This window comes from Meleagris gallopavo, chromosome 25 (genome assembly GCF_000146605.3).
Source record: "Meleagris gallopavo isolate NT-WF06-2002-E0010 breed Aviagen turkey brand Nicholas breeding stock chromosome 25, Turkey_5.1, whole genome shotgun sequence".
Lineage (NCBI taxonomy): Eukaryota > Metazoa > Chordata > Aves > Galliformes > Phasianidae > Meleagris > Meleagris gallopavo.
The window spans coordinates 611311-634108 of NC_015035.2; the positions used below are offsets into that span (position 1 = coordinate 611311).

At 49.0% G+C, this 22798-nt stretch overlaps 1 protein-coding gene across 1 annotated transcript; it reads left to right on the forward strand.

The window, feature by feature from the left end:
• The first annotated feature begins 12942 nt into the window (after nt 1–12942).
• Nucleotides 12943–22085, forward strand: LUZP1 (leucine zipper protein 1). The gene is given in 4 exon segments (XM_010723256.3): nt 12943–16094; nt 16097–16797; nt 19850–20014; nt 20803–22085. Coding segments are annotated over 4 exon segments (3330 nt in total). The 5' UTR covers nt 12943–13669; the 3' UTR covers nt 20842–22085.
• The last annotated feature ends 713 nt before the right edge of the window (nt 22086–22798 follow it).

Below are 22798 nucleotides of genomic sequence, written 5' to 3' on the forward strand. Positions count from 1 at the left end.
TTTCCCTTTTTTTCTTATTCCTTCACCATTTTATACTGATTTAAATCAGTGAAGGGTGTCTGGACTCTTATGCTGACAGCACAACTTTAAAAGGGTGAACATTGGGCATGTGAGTGCTGTCCGAGGAGATGGACTGTTCCAGCACAGAGCTCAGCCAGAGTCCAATCTCACACCTGACAAAGAGACAGCAAGCTGGGACCTCCAGGTCAAATTTCCCAGCATAGCAGACTGGGAGGGGTGCCAAGGGACCACCCCTTCTTTCCCCCCCTCCTCCCCTATTCAGTGTCACTGTGCTGGCTGCTCACTGCTGCTCACTGCTGCAGTTGTTGCTGCACGGAGCAGCACTGAGCTGTGCGCAGAGCTCCGCAGTTCTGTCTGCAGTGTAGCACTGAGCTGCCAACTCTTCCTGGCTGATTGCTGGGTGATAAGGCACTGCTGCAGTTGTGTAGCTCAGCCCTATAGCACAGACCTGAGGGTTACTGTCCTATCTCAGAGGAGGAAAAAAAAAAAGACCTCCCCTGACATGTGTACAGCATGTCTTAATGTATCTAGAGCGTTACTTGGCTTTTTGCACAGAAGATGACCTTGTAGGTAGGTGATAGCATCTTACCCCTGTGTTAGTTTTCTGCTGTGAGTCCACCAGTTCCCATTCCATTTTTCTGTTGTTCCCTTGCCTGCAGAGCAGGACTTGGCCCCTGGGCTTTGAACTACTGCTTCTGTGTGTCAGGTTGTGTTCTGGGCTTGCCATCTCTCTCAGCTTTGCGGCATCTCTACCTTCTCGGTCTCCTTCCCACTCTGTATCATGCTTCATTAATGAGACTGCTGAACTGATCACCACAAAGGACTTGCGGTAGGAAAATGTATGAATGGAAAGATCACTCTGTACTTATGCTGTGTCTTACGTTCTTACCCAACAACCATTGCTCACCATGTCTAGAGATGTATTTTGGTCCACCCTGACTACTGATCTCCAATAGCAGTTCTTAACAATCTCTTTGCCACTACCAATAAGACTTCTGCCTCTCACACTGAACCAGGGTGAAATTTCAGAGAGCGCTGGCCCTTCTTGTTTGCTCATCATCCTTTTATTTTTGCTTGTTTCCTTAACTTTGCTTATGAAAATACACGTGGGGCGCAGCGTCAGAGGCCTTCATGAAGCCCAGGTGCCCTACGCCTACTGCTTCTTCAGCTCTCTGGTGTAACTCTTAGCAGTTTAAGTAACCAGCACAGCTGTGAATTTGTATGGCCCATTTCTTTCTCTGTCTTCACAAATGTATGCTCTTCCTACTTTGGAAGGCCAAACACCACCTCATTTTAGAGATGAGAAGCTCCCTTAGTCCGGATCATTCTCCCTTCGGAGTTTTGAGGTGAGTTAGAAGGATTCTGTGTTGCTCTTGCAGATAAGCAGAGTCTTGTTCTTTGAGGTTGGCATAAAACTATCTAATATATAAATAAATAAATGCAAATTAGGCTATTAAATAACCTGTTGACAGCTCTGCCTTGAGTTGGGACATGACTGCTCCCTCCGTGAAGTTGTGTTGCTGCCTCCTTGTAGGGCTTCCATGCTTCAGGCAAGTGTTGAGTCAGAGCCCTTCTGACACAGCAGATGCTGAATGACAAGGAAACGCTCGTGGAGCTACCCGTGTCCACCTTCAGACTGTGTTTTCAAGTTGTTTGGCCACACACAGTCCTCTTGGGATTTCAAACAGCCAGCCTTCTGGAAGGAAAGGAGGATTTCAGCTGGGTTACCTCGTGTAACAGCTTCAGGACCAGAGGACCTACCAGGAGACCTGGCTGCGCTTTCCCTCACCTTACAGCTCTCCCTGCCTCCAGAAGTACACTGTGGCCAGTGTGTGGGTGAGATAAGCCTGTTCTTCACACTGTGCTGTTGTGCAATGTGGGATAGAAGGCTTTTCCTTCTGGGAGAGGTCAGGAAACAAAGCACAGCTGCTGCTTTGCCCAGTGCACTGGAGAGAGCAGAGACCTGCCAACAAAGGGCCGCTACTGGTGGTTCCCATCTGAGCCTTAAGCCTTGTTTCCCCCAGTGCTCAATGCAGATCTGGTGGGACAGATGTTCTCTTTTTGTCATTATAAGCTGGGTTCAGCTTCCCTACCTGAAGCCATTACGTTGCTCCTGGATCAGACCACAGTTGTATCTGTGTTTCTGCAGTGGCCAAGAACAGGGCCTTGGGGAAGGGGGTGGATACAGGGCAAACCTGCAGGACGTAGGTCCTTGTGCTCTTCCAGCCCTGTGTGGCACAGGCAATTACAGAGCTGAGTGTTACTTCCGTAGATTCATTAACCCTCAAGAGATGTCTCTTATACTGCTTTATCAGTCTGCCTCAAACCAATATAAACTTGGAGCACCCAGTGCCCTGTGGCAAGTCCAAACTTATCTGCATCACAAGGAGCACCATCTCTTCTTGTTTGTCGTGATTACAAAGGCAGTGAATATTCGATCCTTATCCCTCTTCTCCAAAACCATTCATAGTTTTATAGCTCTGTTGTATTCGTCCTGAATCATTGCATTTTCCAGGCTAAGTAATTCTCATCTATCAGTGAATTCCCTCTGTAGAAGCCATACGTTTAATCATCTCTGTTGCGTATCTTTCCTAGCTGCCAGCAGAGGCTCAGGTGGGACCAGAAAATTCCATCATGAGACTTGGAGTGATCTTCCATAGTTCTTCACAATCAATCCTTGTCTCTGTTACTTTGCTGTTTTCCTAACAGCCAGCGTTCACTGCTGAAGGAGCTGCAGTGTTGGGTCTGCAGTCCTCATTGAAATGGTTGAAGCAGAGCAAAAAATAAAGAGTAATGGGATGTGTGACCTTGTAGCTGTGAAACTGATGCATCAGTGCCTGGTTTGATTGCAGTGGCTGCAGCTCTCAGTGAGCTCTCAGGGTGTTCTCAGAGATTTCTGATGAAATTTCACTCTTCCTTTGGTTCGTCCTTGAAAGCAGTTGTTCACAAATGGACGTACTGCCAAAAGGCAATGGCATGAGTAAGGTGTGATGGTGACATGAGGGGTGTCTTCCTCTGCTAAGAGAGGTCTGATGGAAGTCTGGTAAAGAGACGTGGTCAAATTTTTGAGTTGAACTGCAACTCTGTACATTCTATTTGAAAATCTGCAGGTCATTTATTGATACTGACAGAGAACAGAGTTGCAGGCATACCACCGTATAGGCACATAAATACAGGCACATTGCTGTCCTGGCTTCAGACACAACCTGTGGGTGACGTGGAGCTTCCTGCTCCATAGGAGCATGGCCCTGCATGCTTCCTTTTTCCAGAACTCGGCTCTTCCCCAGTGTTTGTTCTCTACTGGGAGTTGGCAGCTTGCTGGATGGCATTTGTGTGCCAGGGGCAGCACCCACACCCGCTGGCTGCCAGCCTGTGCTTTGGTTTCTGCATAAAGCAGATGGTGCAGCAGACGTTGTAGTGCAGCGCAGGCAGCAACGATGGCACCTCCCCAAGCTTTTCTTTTGATGGGTGTAAAAGAGCTACAAAACTTCCCTTTCACTACTGACAAACTTCACCGATTTCGGTGAGGAAACCACAGTAATCCCCATTTTCAACAGAGTTTGTGTGGAAACATCTCGAGCCTCTTGGCTAGACAAGCTCCCAGAGCTGAAAGGAGTGGGTTTTGCAGAGGGGCTGGTTTGGATGTCCTCCCAGCACTCCTTCAGGAGAGCACAGTATGCCACGGATCAGATGATGTGTGAAGAAACATACAACACCCTGTAATTTGCATGCCGGTGGAGATCCTTCATTGCATATGTGGCTCTCAGCTATAATGCTAAGAATGTGGAGGTTAAAGCTGCTTGTGTCTAATGAGCACAGTGATGCAGTGTACTCGATGTTGATCTTGTTTGGTGTATGGTGGCAGGGATGCCTTTCCCAGCTCTGTAAATGCTGCTGGGTGATAAATTGCTTGGGTTGATGCTTTGAGGCACTGTAGCCTGGATGTGGTATGGCACTTTTCAGTGTTAATCCTGCCTGTGGGGCAAGGCTGACCTTATCTGACCTGGGTAGGTGTTTAGAACGGGACAAAAAAGAGCATGAGAAGATAGCAAGAGATCTACTGGATCAGAGCAAGGGTTTGCCTACCCCATGTCATGTCTCCAGCAGTGACCAGAAATGGGTTCTAGGAATGAGGTGGAAGGTAGGTCTTAGGTTTCACCAAGTGCTAGCTAAGAATGGAGCCTGGAGAAGTGAACTGATAGGGGAGGGGGAAAGGGAGCAGCAGAGAAGGAGCTGTGGGTTGGATGGAGGAGCTCCATCCCCAGCATCCCACCTGCACCAGCATCCGAAGCGGGTGTTGGAAGGAGCATGAGAACAGTGCTGATATTCAGTAAGATTTCTAACTTCCAGAGACTTCCTGAGTTGTAGGACTTCATGGTTTTTACATTTAATAGTCTTTGAAAGTTTCTTCCATTTGCTTTTTTTTTTTTTAATCATTTTCAGGACCTGTATGAACTTTTGGTACTGGTAACTTCCTGCAAGCAGTGATTCCTATGGTCTTGCTGCTTGCTCTGAATCTCCAATGCTCATTCTGATATCCCATCACTTTGTGTTTTACAGACTGCAGCAAACGTCACCTGCCTCTTTTCTTCCTCTGCAGATTTTATAGCTCTTTATGTAGGGCAGTGTCCCTACCCCCACATTTCTGGGGGGGGCAGGACAGACCCTTTGTGTTGGATAAGTGTCCCAAAGGCAGCACTGAGCTGGGGCCGCTTTCCCCATGCAGAGTGCTGCCAGGTCTGTGAAGTGCTGGAGAGATGCCCACATGGTGTTTGTGAAATGAAATGTGACAGTAAGATTTGTTTCTGAGGACAAGTAGCAGCATGGGGCATTGAGTCCAAGAGGAAAAGCATCTTCCTCCAGTGCAGTATGGGACATTTTTCTCAGAAGTGTGAGGAAGGCAGCTTGGCCTGTGGTGTGACACAATTCACCTGCCTACCAGCTTCTGTGCCTCCCCATAAAGAAAAAAATGTTGCTAAATTGAAATATGGGGGCAGTGTGGACCTTCTAGAAAGAGAGAACTTAGCTGCTGCATATGCGAGGCATCTTTTGATACCTGGCAGTGAGCAGCATGCTGAGAGGCTTTGCAAGTACTGTTCTGTTTCTGTGCAGGAGCTCCAGATTCCTTGGCACAGGGCTCCCATTGCACAGACATCGCACAGCTCGGTTTGGTGCTCATGTAGGAACAACCTGATGGAAGGTGCTTTACCCAATGGCTGAAGGCTCAGATCTGCTTGCAGTGAGCTTTAACTCATGGATGTTCTGGGAATTTGGAAGGGGAGCCAAAGCAGAGCTGCAGCTGTGCAGAAAAGGGCAGTTCCCTGCTGGGCATGGGGAAGCAGCAGGGACTGTGTTCCACCCCCAGCGCTGCTCAGAGCACCTACAGACATTGAGAGCTGCGATGCTCTGCTCCTTGCAGGCTGCCAGCTCTGCTCCTGGGGCAGGGGAAGTCATTTTGTACTGCGAGGGGTGCAGCAGGGGATGGGAATGTCAGTGCCAGAGCCGTGTGACAGTGACGCAGCAGATGCTCTCTGCAGCTGCAGTGCTGCAGTCCCCAGTGCTTGCTGTAGATGCTGTTCGGGATTTTTGTTTTAGTCTCCTTGAACGCTGTGGTTATTTTGGCTGCTGTCTCATCATTTCACATGTCTAGCATTGCATTAGTCAATATTAAACAGTTTCCAGACTATTTCTCTTGTTGTGACTTTGAGAATTCCTTCTTCCAGCAGATGCAGATCCTTCCAACGGGCATCCAGTGGGTGCCCCAAAATGCAGACATCCCTACAAGTCACTTGATGTTTTGCCTTTGTGTTCAGTGGGGCTGAGGTGCCCCTATCCATACTCTGTGTGAGCAAACACATCATCTGCTGCTTTCCAGCACAGCATTGGATGCCTGTGGCTGGCGTGCAGGAGTAGTGACACATCGCAGTCTTGGTGGGCTCTGACCAGTTCTTGTTTAGTCTGTCTTTTATTTTATCCTGCTTTTTCTTCTGGAGTGTTTTTTCTCCCGTTCCCACGTCTGCATATTGTTCTGTGGGGTCAGGAATGGGGCTCTGGAAGGAGATCATAAAAGGCAAAATCAAATTAAGACAGACTTTCCTTCCGTCTTTAGCTGGCTCTGACCACAGCATCCTTATCTGCTGCAGCTGGTGACACCCATGTTCCTTTGCTGTATAAGTGGCAGTGATGTTTCGCTTCACAAATGAGAAATGACACACTGGACTCCTCCCAGCCTGTCCCACCCTGGGGCAGGGAAGAGAAATCCCACCACTGCTCTCATCACATTGAGTGATGATACAGACACCAGTCAGTAGTGTTACCACGTCTGAACGTGACACGTTCACGCTCCCTTGCATGCGTATGCAGCACCAGAAAGCCTTCAATTAAAACTACAGATGCTTATGCACACGGGGCAGATTCCAGCAAACACACCTAGCCTGTGCTTTGGGTGGAAATGTGCCAGAGTGGAGTCTGATCCATTTCCTCCCCGAACCTGTTTGGCCATTTGAGGCTGCAGAGAGGAATCCCCTTAACTGCCCTGCTTTTGCTGATGTGTCTGTAGTGAAGTCCTTACGCCTGCAGTGACTGCAGACTGCCCGGTCTGGTGCCCCATGTTGCCTGAGGCTCCCGTTCCCCAGGTGTGCACAAACACTCCCAGCATTGTGCTCAGCGCAAAAATCCACTTCCCACGGGTGTTCTGAGTAATAGCTGAGCAGAAAATAGAGCAGGGAGGATCTGAGCTCACCCCAAGTGTCTGAGGAGGAGGGAGGAGTACCAGGTGTGTGCTCCATCAGAAGAACATGGACAACAACCCTGTGCTATTTCTCCCCAGAAACTGGACCACGTGTGAGCTGGGGAATGCAGAGCTCAGGTCTGCCAGCATAGAGTACCCCCAAGGACTCCAGCTGCAGTAGGGTGAATTGTGTTTCTTGTCTCCAATTATTGCTGTGTTTGAAGCTCTTGACTTTCTGTTGCCTGTAATGAGTGCTGCTGTCTAGTAACTACTGAAAACTCCAGCTTCAAGAGAGGAGAAATGAATGAAAAAACAGCTGCAGGCTGAGGCACGAATAACTCTCACTCATCTTCAGCATTGGCTAAGCCTGAAATGTAGGGTATAGGATGTGCCCTTGCCTCATAGTGATGGATACTGTAAGAGATTAAGTGCCAGATGTACTCATACAAGGTGATGGAGTCCTCCAACATGCAGTCTGTCTTGATTCAGTGGAGAGGATGGTGGCAGGGGGTGCCAACAGCTGTTTGCACATGGGCATGTTGAAGATGCTCTAAAGCTTCTGGGGCTCATTACCAACAGCCCTGTCAGAGCAAGGGATGGGACATGTAAGGCAAGATGCTTCTGTGTGGCTGGAGAGGAGCAGTATCATGCTCCTAAGGGCTTCCAGCAGAAATTATGTTTATGAGTCTGGTAGTAGTTGTTCTGTTGCAGTTCCTGAAATGAGACACAGTTATCACCCAGTTCACAAAGTGCGCCAGACATGGGATGAAAATACATAGCTCAGGATTGCATTCAAAATAACACAAGTTCTGTACATCTACTGAGTGTTTCCTACTGATCAGTCTCTGGAGCTGCAGCAGTGCATGGGCTGCTTCTGTAGATAGCAATTCTGCTGTGGCCATTTGTGTGTTAACAGCACGCAGCCCCCTGCAGTGTTTAACCTCACTTTATCAGTGATTCATACTTCTCTGTTTAACTGAGCTGTCCTTACTATGTTTGTCACCATCTCCAATTTTTGCTGTATCCTTTTCAGGCTGGCAGTGCAGCTGGAGGTCTCTCGCCTTTGCTCAAAGCAGGACCAACTTCAAACAGCCACTACAGATCATGTTTTATCTCCATTAATTCCCATCAGCCTTAGAAACTTTGAATGAACTTAGAAATGTGCATTTATTTGTGCTTGTCCTTTGTTTAGCTTTAGTTTGCAGGCACTGGTGTGAGTCCTGGCTTTGTAAGCAGTTAAAGACCTGGTAGAAGAGTTCTGGCAGATACAAATTTCTTTGTAGATGATGTTGTTTTTAGTCTTTTTCTTCTCCTTATTAAGGTAAACACATTGAGCCTCTTGAGTCATTTGTAATAAATCACATCAGTTGTGGAGGGCTTGGGTTGTCCCAGGGCTTGGTGTGGAGCTCAACATACCTCCCAGTGATGAAGATGTCACAACCCTTCAGGGACCCAATGCCAGTGTTTGGCCACCCCAGTGGTGAAAATAAAATTGGTCCTCTGAACAGCAGCCCTGCAGCTTATCCCCCACCTCCCAGGCTGCTATCAACCATAGGCCTGCTGAGAGCACAGCACACTCTGTCTCATCATCTAGGTTATTAATAAAGACATGAAACACCATCACCCCCTGAGGAAAAGCACTAGTAATTCATTATTGCACGTTTAAATACAGCTCAGGTTCCACATTGCTCAAAAATGTACTTGGCTGGGTTGTTCAGGACATTGAAACTAGGCAACGTAAACAGGAGGAGGCAGTTTTTAAACAAAGTGTAAAAATTCTTTCACAGAAGGAGATGCTTTCTCAAAACAAACGCTCGTGCACAAACCTGCAGTGGAACAAGGTGAGTTAAATCTGAATTATTTTTAATGTGTGATCACAAAACCAAAAACTGGTGCAGATTGGAAGGGCCTTCTGAGTCCGTCTGGTCCAACCTCACCTCTTCAGCAGGGACACCCAGAGCTGCTTGTCTAGCACTGACAGCTTTTGAATGTCTCCAAGGAGGAGACTCCACAACCTCCCTGGGTAACTTACTCCATTGCTAAATCTCATGCACATTAAGGATGTGCTTCCTGATGTTCAGGCAGAATCTCTGGTCTTCCAGTCTGTGCCCATTCCCTCTTGTCCTGGCATTGAGCACCACAGCCTGGCCCTACAGATGAGGACCATGTCCTTGGGGTGGCTCTATGTCCTTTTCATACTGCTCACTTTTGGGATATCATCGTACCAAATCAGCTAGAGACCAGATTTATGAGAATGTTCAAACAGTGAATAAGATTTTTAAGGTGTGATTCTGCCAGTTAGGTTCAGTTGCAGTTGATTTGAGCTAGACTGTCTTGTAAATCTTGTTTGCTTTTTGGTTGCTTATTTGCATGTATCAGTGTCCTATCCTTCCCTTTGGGTGTTACAATTCAATACATCTTTTGGCTTGTTGCTTTTCAAATAGCTTTGGGAAAGCAGGTCTTGCTCTACTGCATGGTTTGAACACTACTGTTGTGCAGTTTGATGATGGGTTTTGCAGGTGGAGATCAATGGACTGTCAGTAGTAGGAGGGCTGTAGCAATCCTTTGTTCCTGGAGATTCCTCCACACTAAAGCCTATTAAAAAAGAAATGTAAAGTAGGGTAGAAATCATGTAAAAATGCCCTATTGATAGAGGCTGTGAGGCTGAGATGGCATGCAAGCTTTCTTGCTTGGGACTCATTAATAATACGCAGCACAAAGCACTAGAAGGTCTCTCATTAAGGTGTATAGGATGTAGGGAATTGGAATAGGCTTTCTCCTGAAGTTTGCAGATTTCTGACTGTGAAATATGCTGAATGAATCTCACCCAAGAGAGCCATCCCAGGTTTAGAAACGTGCAGCTCCACGCTGACAGCTGGCATGAATCAGGATTCCTCTTACATCCAGAAAGGAATCTTTACTTGGGATTTATCTCCCATCACTTTTGCCATCTGAGCCAGAGCTGCTTTATTCCCTTGACATGGCAAGAGATAGAGGGCACATTATCTGAAGCCTTCTAGAAAGTGCTCTTCGAATGAAATGAATGAACGCCCTCTGAATATGCTGTTGTCTGCAGGACATGACCAACTCTCATCTATAAACATTGCAGTAGTGTGAGCTAAAGCCAAGAAATCTCACCTTTTCTCCTGGAAGGTTCATTTTCTTAGTGCTTACTCACCTGTGAGGAACAGCAGTTCACTGTATTCCTACATCAAAAGGCTGTGATACACTGCCAAAGGACTTTGAAACAGTTCTCACAATGTGTGCATTTGGTTGTTGGATTTGGGTTGTTTTTTTGCCATTGTGGTTTGGTTGGGAACTTCTGAAAGCCTCAGTTGAGTCGTGACTACAGGAAAAGTTGAGTTGGATGGAAGAGGAGCTCATGGGCTGAGCAGTTCTGGGCTGGTAGGGTACGTGTAGCAACAGTTTGTCTGGAACATGAAGGAAGTCCTCTGCTTGTGGAGCTTGGTGAGGATGGGGATGTTCCCATGCAGCTTCTTCAGAGCTCAGGGTTGAAATACTGTTTGTGGGATCTGTTGTGCCACATAGACTCCATCATCAGTGTAGCTAGAGATTTGAAGGGTCCTACTGACCCCAAGGAAGCTTGGTACAGTACACTGTACCTTATACATCCTTGCTTGTGAGAAGGAACAGCAGAAGAGGAAAATGGATGCAGGGACCCAGAAAAGCAGAAAAATAGAAGCACTGAAGAGAAGTGAAGATTCATGTAAAAAAGGAGCACAGAGGAGGAGAAGGAGATTAGAGAGGATATCATTAAGAAAGATGTGCACTAGAGGAGAATAGCAAAATAAAGGGAGAGAGGATATAGGTAAGGAAGAAGAGCAGAAGAGATGACAACAAGAAGACAAGAAGGAATACTTGAAAGACAGAAGAGCAGAAGAGGAGAATGGGAGAGCATATAGAAAAGACAGAAAAGTAGAAGAAGAGAAGTGGAGAAGAGAGGATACAGGTGAAACAGAAATGCAGAATTAGAGAAGAGCAAATCGTAGAAGTTGTCCTGTCCCCTTGCTTTGAGATCTTTCAACTGTTCCCTATTTGATGAGGAGTTATGACATCTGAGAGACATCAAATAAGGTACAAGACAGAGGATACCCCAAAAAAGGTTTGAGGAGTGTTTCAGCATCCAAGGGGCAGACAGTTGTTGCCATGATCAACTGAGATTGTTTTGAGGAGTCTCCCAAGCACTGAGAATCCCAGTGTCTGTTTGATGTTAGCAACTAGGATGGTCTCGAGAGACCTAAGGGAATCAGGTGGACTACATTACAAAATGCTTCTGCCGAGGTTGTGTTGTGGGGAAGCTGGAGTTGTATGTAGCATTAAGTGCACCTGGAGGCCTCTCATTGCTAATCTATTGAGTGTAGATATTCCTTTGTAACAGCCAGTTACCAGAGGGCAGAGTGGCTGCCACGGTTTAAAATTTGGAAAGAGGAATTCTAAATACAAATCAAAGGATAACTTCTGTCAGAGCAGCTTGTTTGCTCAGCCTATCAGTTCACTGGCAATGAGCTCAGCCCCAGTTATTGTCTCCTATGGACTGCAGAAGATTAGGATAGTTGGGAGGCTTCAGATCCTATGGAAGCTGAGACCTCCAGTGACCCACAGCTGCTGCAGTAAGTCTTTCAGGGAAGAGTGGCTGCAAAGACACTGTCTCTGCAGCTATAGTCTTTATGAGAGGACCCTTAATTCCTGATATTTGAGAAGGTGTATGGGGAAGGCATCACCTCAGAAGGTCCCTTTCATCTAGGATGGATGTCTTTGGTGATTCTTCTGCTGCAGGCTGTGTCACTGCTTCCCCATTAATTGCTGAGTTCAGTTTTCAACTTCATTCAGAGACTAAAATGTTTTCTCCAAAATCTGGTTCTCCTCTGGCACTCTGAACAGTTTCTGGCATCCACAGAGATCAGTGACTCTTGGAATCCTGTCTTAGCATCCCCCTCCTTTAGACCCACAGGCTATGACAGTGTAGCCAGAGGGTCTCAGTCCTGACAAATAATCCCCACCAAGCTCTCCACCCAGTGTTCACAGAATCACAGAATCATAGGCGTTGGAAGGGACCTCCAGAGATCATCGAGTCCAGCCCCCCTGCCAAAGCAGGTTCCCTGCACCAGGTCGTACAAGTAGGTGTCCAAGTACAAAGGCAGATAACTAGACAAGGTCCAAGCTCTGCAGGAACCAGCTCTGGGAGAGCACTTTGGTGGAAGAGTGAGTTGGTTTAACAGTGGTTCACCAACAGCAGTGTATCCAGCAGTCTGTGCCCAGAACTCCTGTCCTTCCTCTTGGAGACTCCCATCAGCTCCAGGTCAACACGTAGGCATCACTGAGAGTCCCTTACCCAAGCCCACGTCCTGAGACTGGAAGGCAGCTGCTGGGCCCGAGCTGCTTCCTGACCAGCGCCTGACATGGCGTTAACCATTAACTCCCTGCTCCAAGGCACACTGGGAACACTGTTGTTTTTTAGGGCACTGCGAAATTGCTTTGTCCTTTCCTGCGACATTCCGGTGACGTTTCTCGCTGGGATCCTGCCTGGAGCTGAGCAGCCTTTCCTGGTTGCAGCCAAAGCACTCAGCCTCTCAGCAGAGCCGTGGGCCACGTGGCCTTTGTGGTCTGAGTTGTCCCTCAGCAGAAGGACTACGGGGTGTGTGCTGCACACAGAAGGTGCTTGGGGTGCATGGTGGGTGCCTGCTGTGTGCTGTGGGTCCCTGTTTGCACTGCAGGCCCCTCTGCTCGTCAGGAAATGAATCAGCTTCAATCAAAGGCTTTGTACTGGGGCACTGCAGTCTCCTTTCCCGGTGCTGTCTCCTCCCCACATCCTGCTCTTCACCTCTTGGCACTGTGAAATAGGAAACTCCGGAGTGTTTCCTCTGCGGGGAGTTCCAGCAGAAATGCTGGAGCCACATCCTGCTTCGAGGCAGACCGCTGAGCCAGGGCGCAGGTCTGAGAGCTGCAGTCATCTCCCCTTCAGCCCAGGGGGCCAGCAGTGCCCTGGGCTGCATCAGCAGAGCGGTGGCAGTGGCAGGGGGGGAATTGTCTGCTCTGCTCTGCCCTCGTGAGGCCCCACCTGGAGTATTGTGTTCAGTACAGGAGAGACGTGGAGGTGCCCAAGGCCATAGATGGGGCCCTGGACAGCCTGATCTGGTGGGGGGCAACCAGCCCATGGCAGGGGTTGGAGCTGGGGGGGCTTTGAGGTCCCTTCTTACCCAATCATTCTGTGGTTTGATGATTCTGTGGACTTAGTACATGCAATGCATGGCTGGGATCTATCTAGAGCCCAGGATGGCTCAGTGCTAATGCCCGCAGTCAGAAGGGACTTCTCATCCTCCCATCAGCCGTCCTGGCTCACTCACATTGTCCCCAGCTCTCACTAACCCTGCCCTGCTGGCTCTGAGCTGGGAAGAGTTGCATTTACTGCGTCACAGCTTACCCATGTGTTGCAATTGCTACTCTTTATCCCTGGCAACAAGGAGTAGAAAGCCTAGTGCTTGCAGCTGCTGTCTCCTGGGTGCACGAGTGGGTGGCAGCTGAGGGCACTGACAGCTTCTGAAAGAGGAGGGAGAAACTTGAAACTCCACTGACACGGGATGTGACTGCAGCTCAGGTAAAGTTGGATGCTGAGTGACTTGGGCTGCAGGAGGAGTACTGGAAGTGATGGGCAGTGCTGGCTGGCAGCTGATGTCCCTAATTGGCACTCAGAAACATGTTTAAATAAGAAAAATATAAATATTTGCGATTAATTTATACAGTGAGAATACGTGTATTCTGAGCTCTTGTATTCCCTTTAAGCATTTTATTTCTTTCAGGTTGAGCTGCCTCTCTTCAAAGGAAGTATAACAGACTGGGAACACGCGTTAAGCACTCGAAATCAGCCAAGCTCCCATCTCAGAGGAACAGAAAATAAACATGGCAGAATTTACAGGTTATAAGGAAACCTCCAGTCGGCACCTACGGTTCAAGTTGCAGAGTCTTAGCCGCCGCCTTGATGAACTGGAAGAAGCAACAAAAAATCTCCAGAAAGCAGAGGATGAGCTGCTGGAGCTCCAGGACAAAGTGATCCAGGCAGAAGGCAGCAATTCCAGCATGCTGGCTGACATCGAGGCCCTGCGGAAAAGAGTGCTAAAGATTGAAGGCAAGGATGAGGAAATTAAGAAGGCTGAAGAGCTTTGCAGGTTAATGAAAGAAAAACTCGAAGAAGAGGAGAGCCTCACCCGAGAGCTGAAGTCAGAAATTGAGCATCTGCAGAAGAGAATGGCAGAGCTGGAGAAACTGGAGGAGGCCTTTGGCAGGAGCAAAAACGACTGCACGCAGCTGTGTCTCAGCCTCAACGAAGAAAGGAATTTGACCAAAAAGATATCTACAGAGTTAGAAATACTTCGAGTGAAAGTGAAGGAACTTGAAGCGTCTGAAGAGAGGATGGATAAAACCGAGCAGAGCTTAACAGGTGAGTTAGAAAAACTGAAGTCTTTAGCACTGAGCTTTATCAGTGAGAGAAAACATTTTAATGAAAGAGAAAAGCAGAATGAAAAAATAATCCAGGAGCTCACGCTGAAACTGGAGCAAAACAATAAATTAAACAGGGCCGATCAAACTAGAAATGCATCCAACTTGCTGGAAAGGTCATCAAACAATCTCCTGGACAGAAATGATTTGAGAATTGAAGATGATTTGACTTCTGCATTGCCCTCTAAAGAAACCAGGCGGAAGGGAAGCGTGGATTACCTAAAGCATGTAGAAAATGAAGCCAGGAATAAATCAGAAAACCAAAAGAATAAAAATCAGGAAGACAACAAAGTGAAAGATCTCACCCAAGAAATTGAGAGACTTAAAACTCAGATCAAACATTTTGAATCCTTAGAAGAAGAACTGAAAAAAATGAGAGCCAAAAACAATGACCTGCAAGACAATTATTTGAGTGAACAGAATAAAAACAAACTTCTCACCAGTCAGTTAGAAGAAATAAAAATGCAAATAAAGAAACAGAAAGATCTGGAAAATGGAGAGGTTGAAAATGAAGATGCAAGCTTCTCTAGCAGGGGGAAACATGACAGAGCTAAATACAGAGTTGTTGCAGCAGATTTCACAGCTGCCAAGCACAAACCAAGGGAGGTTTCGCCCCAGCAGCGCCGGGAGAGAGTGAGAAACAGAGATTTCTCCTTCAGCAATGACAGCTCCAGCCATGGTGGTAAGCAGACACCCAGCCCGAGCCTAATGAGCAGGAAGGCAGGAAAGGCATCGGGTGCAGCTGCCCTTGCAGATGTTGCTGCAACAGATATGAAAAGACTGGAAGAGAAATGTTTGGTTTCCACTTTTTCGTCTGGTCAAAAGGAAACTTCCTTCACGCAGAACGAGGGGAAGAGATCCAAAGAGCAGCCCTCTGTCCTCAGTCGCTACCCTCCCGCTGCTCATGAGCAGAAATCTTGGAAAACACCTTCCAAACCCGTTAGTGAGCTGAGATCCAAGGCTGAAAAACCATCTCAGGCAACCCGTGGCAGCTGCCAGACCGGCGCAGACACAAGGGATGAAAAGTCGAGCAGAGGGGAATCGGTGGCTTTGTTAGCTGAGAAGCTGAAAACAAATCAGGGAGAGGTGAGCGATTTAGTGGGGGACGCTCAGCAATCCAGGGGTCACTGTGCCTCTTCCAATGGCGTGGCCACCGCATACAGGTGCCACATCTCAGCAGCAGAGTCGGACTGTGTTGGCTCTAAGGCAGAAGCGGCGAATGCCTCGACTGCATCGCACCGCCAGCCCTTGGAGGGAAGGGCTAAAAGAGCCGTCATCCCCCAGGAAAAGGAACTCGCAGATGTGTCACTTGAAAGCATGAAAGCATCGCCGCTAACGAAGCGTTCGCATCGCTCCAGGAGCCAGGAGGACATTCTGCAGATTCTTAAAGAGGACGCAGAGCAGTCTGCAGCAGCAGGCCATGTAAGTGCTGGCTTAAAAGCAGACTCCAAAACCACCCAGAGTAGTCATGAAAAACTTAATTCAGATGAAGAAATGGGGAGAAGTAAAAAAGCAAACACTGAGTCGGATTTTGAGACAAGAAAGAAAGCCAATTCCAAGCAGTTCTCTAATTCCAGGGGACTTTTTAGAGCATCTCTCTTTGAAAATGACAAAAGTACTGTACACGATGAGGACTCCTCTAAGTGTATGAAACCATCAGATGCCGACACCGGAGGACTGAAATCCAGAAGGTCGTTCAGCCCAAGAGAAGCTCTGAGATCCAAAGCCATCATTAAACCTGCCATTGTGGAGAAGGACATGAAGGCCATCATGGGAGGGGCTGTCACTGAGACAGAGTCAGAAAAGCAGAAGTCTGTTTTAAAGCGGTCACAAATAAAATGACGAGCAGTATCACAATCTTCCCTTCTGAGCCAACAGTTCCAAGGCCCAGCATGGACACAGCAGGAAAGGAAAGGCATATTGCCACCAGCAACATCAGGGTTGCTCCAAATGAACCCTCCCCGATAACGAACAGCCTCCCCCAGCCTTTTGAGGTCGCAGTTAATAGAAGTGCCCTGAAATTATCTGAGACTGACAGAACTGGAGATGCGGTGCTGAGAAGTAGAACAGAAACGGTGGTCTCCAGGAGCAGCATTGTGATAAAGACTTCTGAGCCCCCCGAGAAGAGCAGTGAGCTCCCGTTGGACACAGCCAGCTCCAGGAGCCACGGCTCTTCAGATTCCATTTCATCCGAAACCAAACACGTCACTCTGAGAAGTTCCTGGAGAACAAGGCAAGGCTTACATTCCCTGGAGGACTCTCAAATAAAAGTGGAGAAAAACACAGCTTCCAGCCCTCCGAACGCATGCAGGTCTTCAGTGGACCTCTCCGAGATGGAAGGGAACAGCACGCAAACAAACTCCTTGGAGCAGAGCTCAGTGAGGAGCAGTGCCAGCACCAATTCCTGGAACACCCCTGAGATGGGCTCCCGAAGGACCAAAAGTAACTTAAGTGCATCCGAACTGCTGACACGCAGGAACTACACCGGTGATCCCACCACGGCTTCCCCCTGGCACCGCACCACGTTACCTGTAAGTGTCCCCATTACGCACTCCTTGCCATATGATAATTAGATAATTAACTATTTGGTCTTGCCAAGATCAGAGGAGATAGGTCCGGCTGGTGTAGGATCCGCTGTGCTTTTCAGCGTGGCTTTGCATGGCTCAGTCGGCTTGGAGTGGCACTCAGATGAGGAGATGAGGTGTGAGTAGGGGTGTCCTCAGGTAGTGCCTTCATTTGGGAAGGGCTGCACATGCGAAACCAGAGCCAGAACTGCCGGGCTCTGGTCTGGAAGTGCTGTCTGGACATCTGAGCAGATCAGGGCTGGCTGGTTGCACAGGGTTGCTCCTTCCTTGGTCCGTATCATTACATCATCTGAAAAGTGAGGGCCATGGGAGTGCATTTCTTCTTTTCCCGTTCCTTTGGGTGTTGCTAATGAGAGGGGTCACTCAGAGCAGGGCTGACCCTCACCGATGGTCTGTCTTGCTGCCAGAGTTGCAGACTCTGGCATATTTGAAACACGCTCACACTGCCCTTCCAGTCCATTAAATCCCACTGCACCTCCCACTTCTGCTCTTTCCTTAAAGCTGATCTAAGCAGCTGCTGCCATTCCCGGTTACAAAGAGGAGCCATCTGATAGGGCTGGTGACAGTGGGGACAAATTCACAACCAGGTGACTGCAGCCCTGAGGAAGATGAGGTGGTGGCAGTGTGTGAAATCATTCTACTTCTTTGGCAACAATAAGCACAGAAGCATTTGTACCATTTGCTTTGCAGAGAGTTTGTTGCCTGGCGTTGCAGTGTGCAGGTTGGCCTTCCAGATACATTTGGACACTAAGAATACATCAGGGTACAAAGACATGGTGGTTGGCATTCTTCAGCCTCAATGAACAACCCAAATCTGCTGTTTTGAAGGTAGCGCTGGGGAATGACATCACCCCCTGTGCTTGAGGCAGGTGTGTGCAGCCCCATCTCTATCCCACCTGTAGGAGTGAGGTTCCAAGTGATATCTTCTCCCTGGCCATAGTTCCTCATGTGCCACATTGGACTTATCTTGCATAAATCCAGGCAGGTCTCCTTTTGCACAATGACAGCTCGTGTACTTGGGAACGCAGAGAGCCAGCCCTAGGCCTCCTGCTAGAAGTTTGGCTTTCTGGCAAACCACAAACTTGCCTTGCAGCTCAAGAGGTCCTCCCTTGCAGCTGTTCGGCCTCACTAAATTTCATTCTTTTTTTTATTGCTAACGAGCAGCTCTGAGCAAGGCTGCAGGACAGAAGCAGGTCTTTGGGGGTCTGCTTGGGGTAGGTGCTGTAGGATCAGTGCTGGGGCAGAGGTGCAGGTGGAGGAGCAGCTCCCTCTGGTGCTTACAGCCCCTAGGAGAGAGCTGGGGAGATGCATCACCTCCTGCTGTTATTCTCCTGGGCTCCATGTTTCAGATAATGAAGTCAGTTTTTCACCAGCCCGATCTTTACTGAAAATCTGCAGTGACTGCCTTAGTGCAGACACAAATAGCAGGCACAGATTGGACAAGCAGCAGTGCAGGGTGAATGGTTTTGGTTTTTTCTTGTGGCTGCATTGGAGTGATGTACCGCAGAACTGAGGTGAAAAAATCCAGCAAGAGGCTCTTCTTTACTTGTGCCTTTTTATGAGGGTGGGGGTCTCTGGGAAAGTCTCCCTGAAAGTACCCAGAGTTGTGCTCTGTGCTTTGCTCGAGGAGCACACAGCTTTATCCCTGATTTAATCCATCGAACGTTCTGACTTCAGCAGTCAGATGTGCCCTGGTACAGCTTGTTCTGTTGTTGGAGGTTGGTAACTTGAGGAAATCAGCATGCTGTGTGCCAACCCCAGGCTGCAGGGCGCTGCTGTCCCCACCTGCACATGGCACTGCCCAGGACTCAGCAGGGCAAGCTGATCCGTCAGTGATGTGAGTGCTTCACCCCGGCCCATTACTGGCAGCTGGGAGAGGCATCTGCCTGCCTGCTCGTCCCCCTGAGCTCCTCACCTGTGAAAGCCTTTTTGGACAGCATGCCCAGCTGAGCAGCCCCATGGGGCTGACACTATCGGCTGCTCCAGGGGATGCAGCACCTCTGTGCTGACCCAGTCCCCTCCAAAGGCAGCTGCTGTCAGACAGGAGGTGCCCACCTGCTGGGAAGCTGTCCAGGTTCATCAAGATGACTGACATCATTACAATAAAGGGTGCCTCCCTTCCTTGCTATTCCATGCACACAGGAGCGGGGCTGAGCTTTGTCCTCCATCCCTCACAGTGCAGTGCCCCCACGGCCTTTTATCCCACATCAGCACAGCTGTATTTCCCTGAGCAAAAGCTGAGTTCAGCGTCACAAGGAGCTCTGTAGCATTCTGATGGTGACGTGCCTTACAACATGCTGGAACTTGTGTGTGACAGAGCTCTCAGATGAGGTTTTCCAGCCCAGTGATGGCGATAATAGGCGCTGACATCTGCTGTTCCCAGGGAGCTCATGGGGTCTCTGCACTCCGGAGCTCAAAGCGAAAGGCACAGCTGCCCCATATAGCCCCAAGGCAGAAACTGTGGGCACCTGGATCCCATGGGGGTCTTGGCAGGCAGTCAAGAAAAGATCAGCAAGTATAAAACGTAATAAGGGTATTTATATATGCTTCTGCCAGGAAAAGAGCACAAGGCGCTCCCTCATCACATCCTCATTGCCAAGAAAATAGATTCAGGTTACCAGCCACCCCTCAACAGTGAGCTCAGACTCACAGTTAATGTTTTTAAGAGATTGCTTCAGTCACCAAATGAGGAGTTCCTGCTGCCCACATCCCTTCCTCAGTCTCCTGGGCCTGCAGTGCTATGGGCTCAGGGATTAAACACAGCCCTACATGGCTGAGCAGAGGGTTCAGCGTCCAGAACTTAAGGCAGTAAATTATGGGATGGATTTAACAAGCCTCTGGGAGGTAGTGTTTAGCTGAGGACATCCTCGAGCTCAGCTGGTGGCTCCGGTGCCCACCTGCCAAAGGGAACTGAAACACAACCTCATACTGCAGTCAGAGTTGGGGAACCCAGGGACACAAACATCGAGTTCCAGTTCTCTTGTTTTCCTTCCCGCAGGATGAAAGCAAAGATTTTGTCTCCAGTTCCAGAAGAAAACAGTATGGCTCTTCTGAGTACCTCTCGCAGGCTGACACGGCAGGGAGAAGGGCAGTCCCCCCTCTGGAGCTGCAGGACCCCACATCCAGCCCCAATACCCCACCAGGGCTCCAGGCAGAAGATCAGGTACGTGAGATCTGAGGAGAAACGAGGGCTCAAAGGCATGAAGCCAAACTCTGAGCCAACCTCCTGTAACACAACTCGGTTGTCCACATCAGGGTGAACCTCTCTGGGGAGCAGTGCTTCGCAGAAACGGAGTAAATTAATTACTGATTTCTTATAATGGGAAAAAAGTAGTACTTTATTTTTCCATTCTAGATTATTCAGCTGGCTTTATTGCTAAGGACATTCTCCTTATATATAGAGAGAGAATAAAAAGCTCTGCTCCTAGTTATCCCCAGCAGTGTGGTTTGCAACGGAGGGATCATTGTGTCAGATCACCAGGGACTCCCTTGCATTGCACAGTCTGATACCACAGCAAATAAAAGCTTGGGTGCAGTCAGGTCAGCATAACATACTGTTATTTGTCAGCTGGTGCTCCTGCACTGCCTGCACTCAGTTCTGTGCCCTGCAGACAGCTGTGGCTCCATCTCATCAGTGCTGCCAGGGGTTGTTCACTGCACTTCCCACATCCGTATCCCCAGCGTAGCAAGAGGTGCTGTGTGTGCTCACATACAAAAAGGTGATGGTGAAAGCATATGAGGGGCAGGGATGGGTCAGTTTGCCTTGGGCTTATTCCATTGTAAACCCTGAGAGAGCTGATGCCTTCCAGACTGCTCCTGCCACTGTCCTCCCCCTACGGCCCCACCACAGGCCCACGGTCCCAATGGGAGTGGGACCTGAGGGTGATCACAGTACCTGTCCCCACAGTCCCCAAGTCCTGGCAGGCTGTGATGCTGAGGTTTCTCTTGCAGGGTGCTTCTCGTGTTGGCCGGCCGACGTCCCGGAGATGAGCTGTGCTCCCTTCCACCAAACCAACCCAGCATCACAGAGCGAGAGACAGGACTGTACTGAGCTCACGGGTGTCACATCTGTTTGTAACCTCTCCAGAAGCTTCAGCCAGCCAGAAAACAGTTCTCTGACACCATTTGTGAGGTACAAGAGCTTTACCAGTGAATTTTTTTCCTCGTTGCTGAAGAGGCAGCTGCAGAGACTTTGCTCAGGGGACTCCCACTTCTCACCTCTGTACCTGCAATCCTCACCTTCTCCATAGGACACAGCTCTGTCTCCGTATGGAAACACTGACTTGTGTACCAGCCATGATTTCAAACGGAACAAAGGTACTCCTCGGACCAGAGAGAACTTCTCACCAATCACCCAGATACAGATGAGATGCAGGAGGTGTCCCTGTGACTGCAGCTGGGATGGCCGTCCTACGCAGTGCTCAGCTCCTCCAGGAGCCCACGATCTCCACTGCACACCACACCTTCCTCAGGTCACACTCACCCCACGCCTGCATTCCTGTCTGTAGCTGGGAGAAAAGCACTCTCTGGTTGTTTGACACGCTAACAGGGCAGGAGGGCAGAACAGCTTTAGGAACAGCTTCCTCCCCTTTTGCTGCTCCTGCGAGGAGCTGTGCGTGATCTGCTGATAGCAGCTGAGCTCTGATGCTCAGTGATCACTGCACCAACCCCACAGCAGCGCACACACAGCAGCAGATGTGCTCCTGGTTTGGCCTGGGGGGGCTTTTCACCCACAGCTTTATGGCTATCATGCTGGCTCTGAGCTGCTGAGATTCAAGGGATGCAGAAAGGAGGGCTTTTCTTCTGGTTGGAGAAGCAGGATATCCTTATTCCTTCTAAAAAGAGGGAAAACAGCAGGACTGGACACCAGAGTGAGCTCCAGGATGGTTGTGGAGCAGCCCCAAACTGCCCCCCTCTTCCCCCCTCCTCCTCAGGAGCCCCACCTGGGACCCAGGTATGGTCAGGGGCTGCAGAGCTCTGTTCCCTTCTCAGTGCCACCAACATCAGATGGCGGCAGTGCTGGGGTCACCTCACAGCTCCACACACCCATAAGGTGAGGGGGCTGCATGTCAAACCACTGCAGCTCTGTGCCCCCCTCCCTCCCCCCCCAGGGCTGTTGCTGAGGCTGCGCTGCACAACCACCAACCCCTTCCATGAGGTGCTTCAATGGCATTATTTTATTTAATTATTTTTTAAATAAAGATTGGCTGGAGGAGAAAAAGGTTATTTTGGGGAAAAAAAAAGTTTCCAGTTTCCTCTCAGCAGTTGTAGATGTTATCCCAAATCTGTATTTTTTAGCATTGCAGTTTACTCTGTTTCGAGATGTGTCCATGCATCAGGTTGCCTCATGAGGCAAAAAGGCAACGCTTTTAAATGAGTCCTGCAGCAGCTCTAATCACCCTAAATTATATTAAATTATATCACATGCTCTCTCCTGCTGCTCTGTGGGGTGGGAGAAGAGGACTGCGTGCAGCTGCTGTCATAACAAAACAGCCCCAAACCAACAACAGAACTGAGAGAAATGGAAATTCTGCGGTTCAGTGCAGATTGTGCTGCATTTCTCTTCCCCCCACTGCAACGCTGGTCCTGCAGTGCTGAAACTTGGTGGAGTTCCACCATCTGAGAGCACCGTGGAGCAGGAGGACAACACGGCACTGAAGGAAAGGAGCAGCCTGAAGGGGAGGATGGCTGCGAGAAGCTGCTGTGCAGCTGTTCCCCATTGCCAACCCCATATTTTGCAGCACAGACCTCCAGCTCTGAGCTCCGTACAACGTGGTGCCACCCAACCTCATTCTGCCAGTTCAGTCCGAGAAGGAAAACCTCAGTTTGACAGAGGGGTTCTGCCCCATCATGGCGAGTGCAATAGGAGCTGATTGTATTACTATAGCGATGACTTCAGGAAACACGATGTGTTCTGACTCAAATTGCACACTTTTTTCTTTCTTTT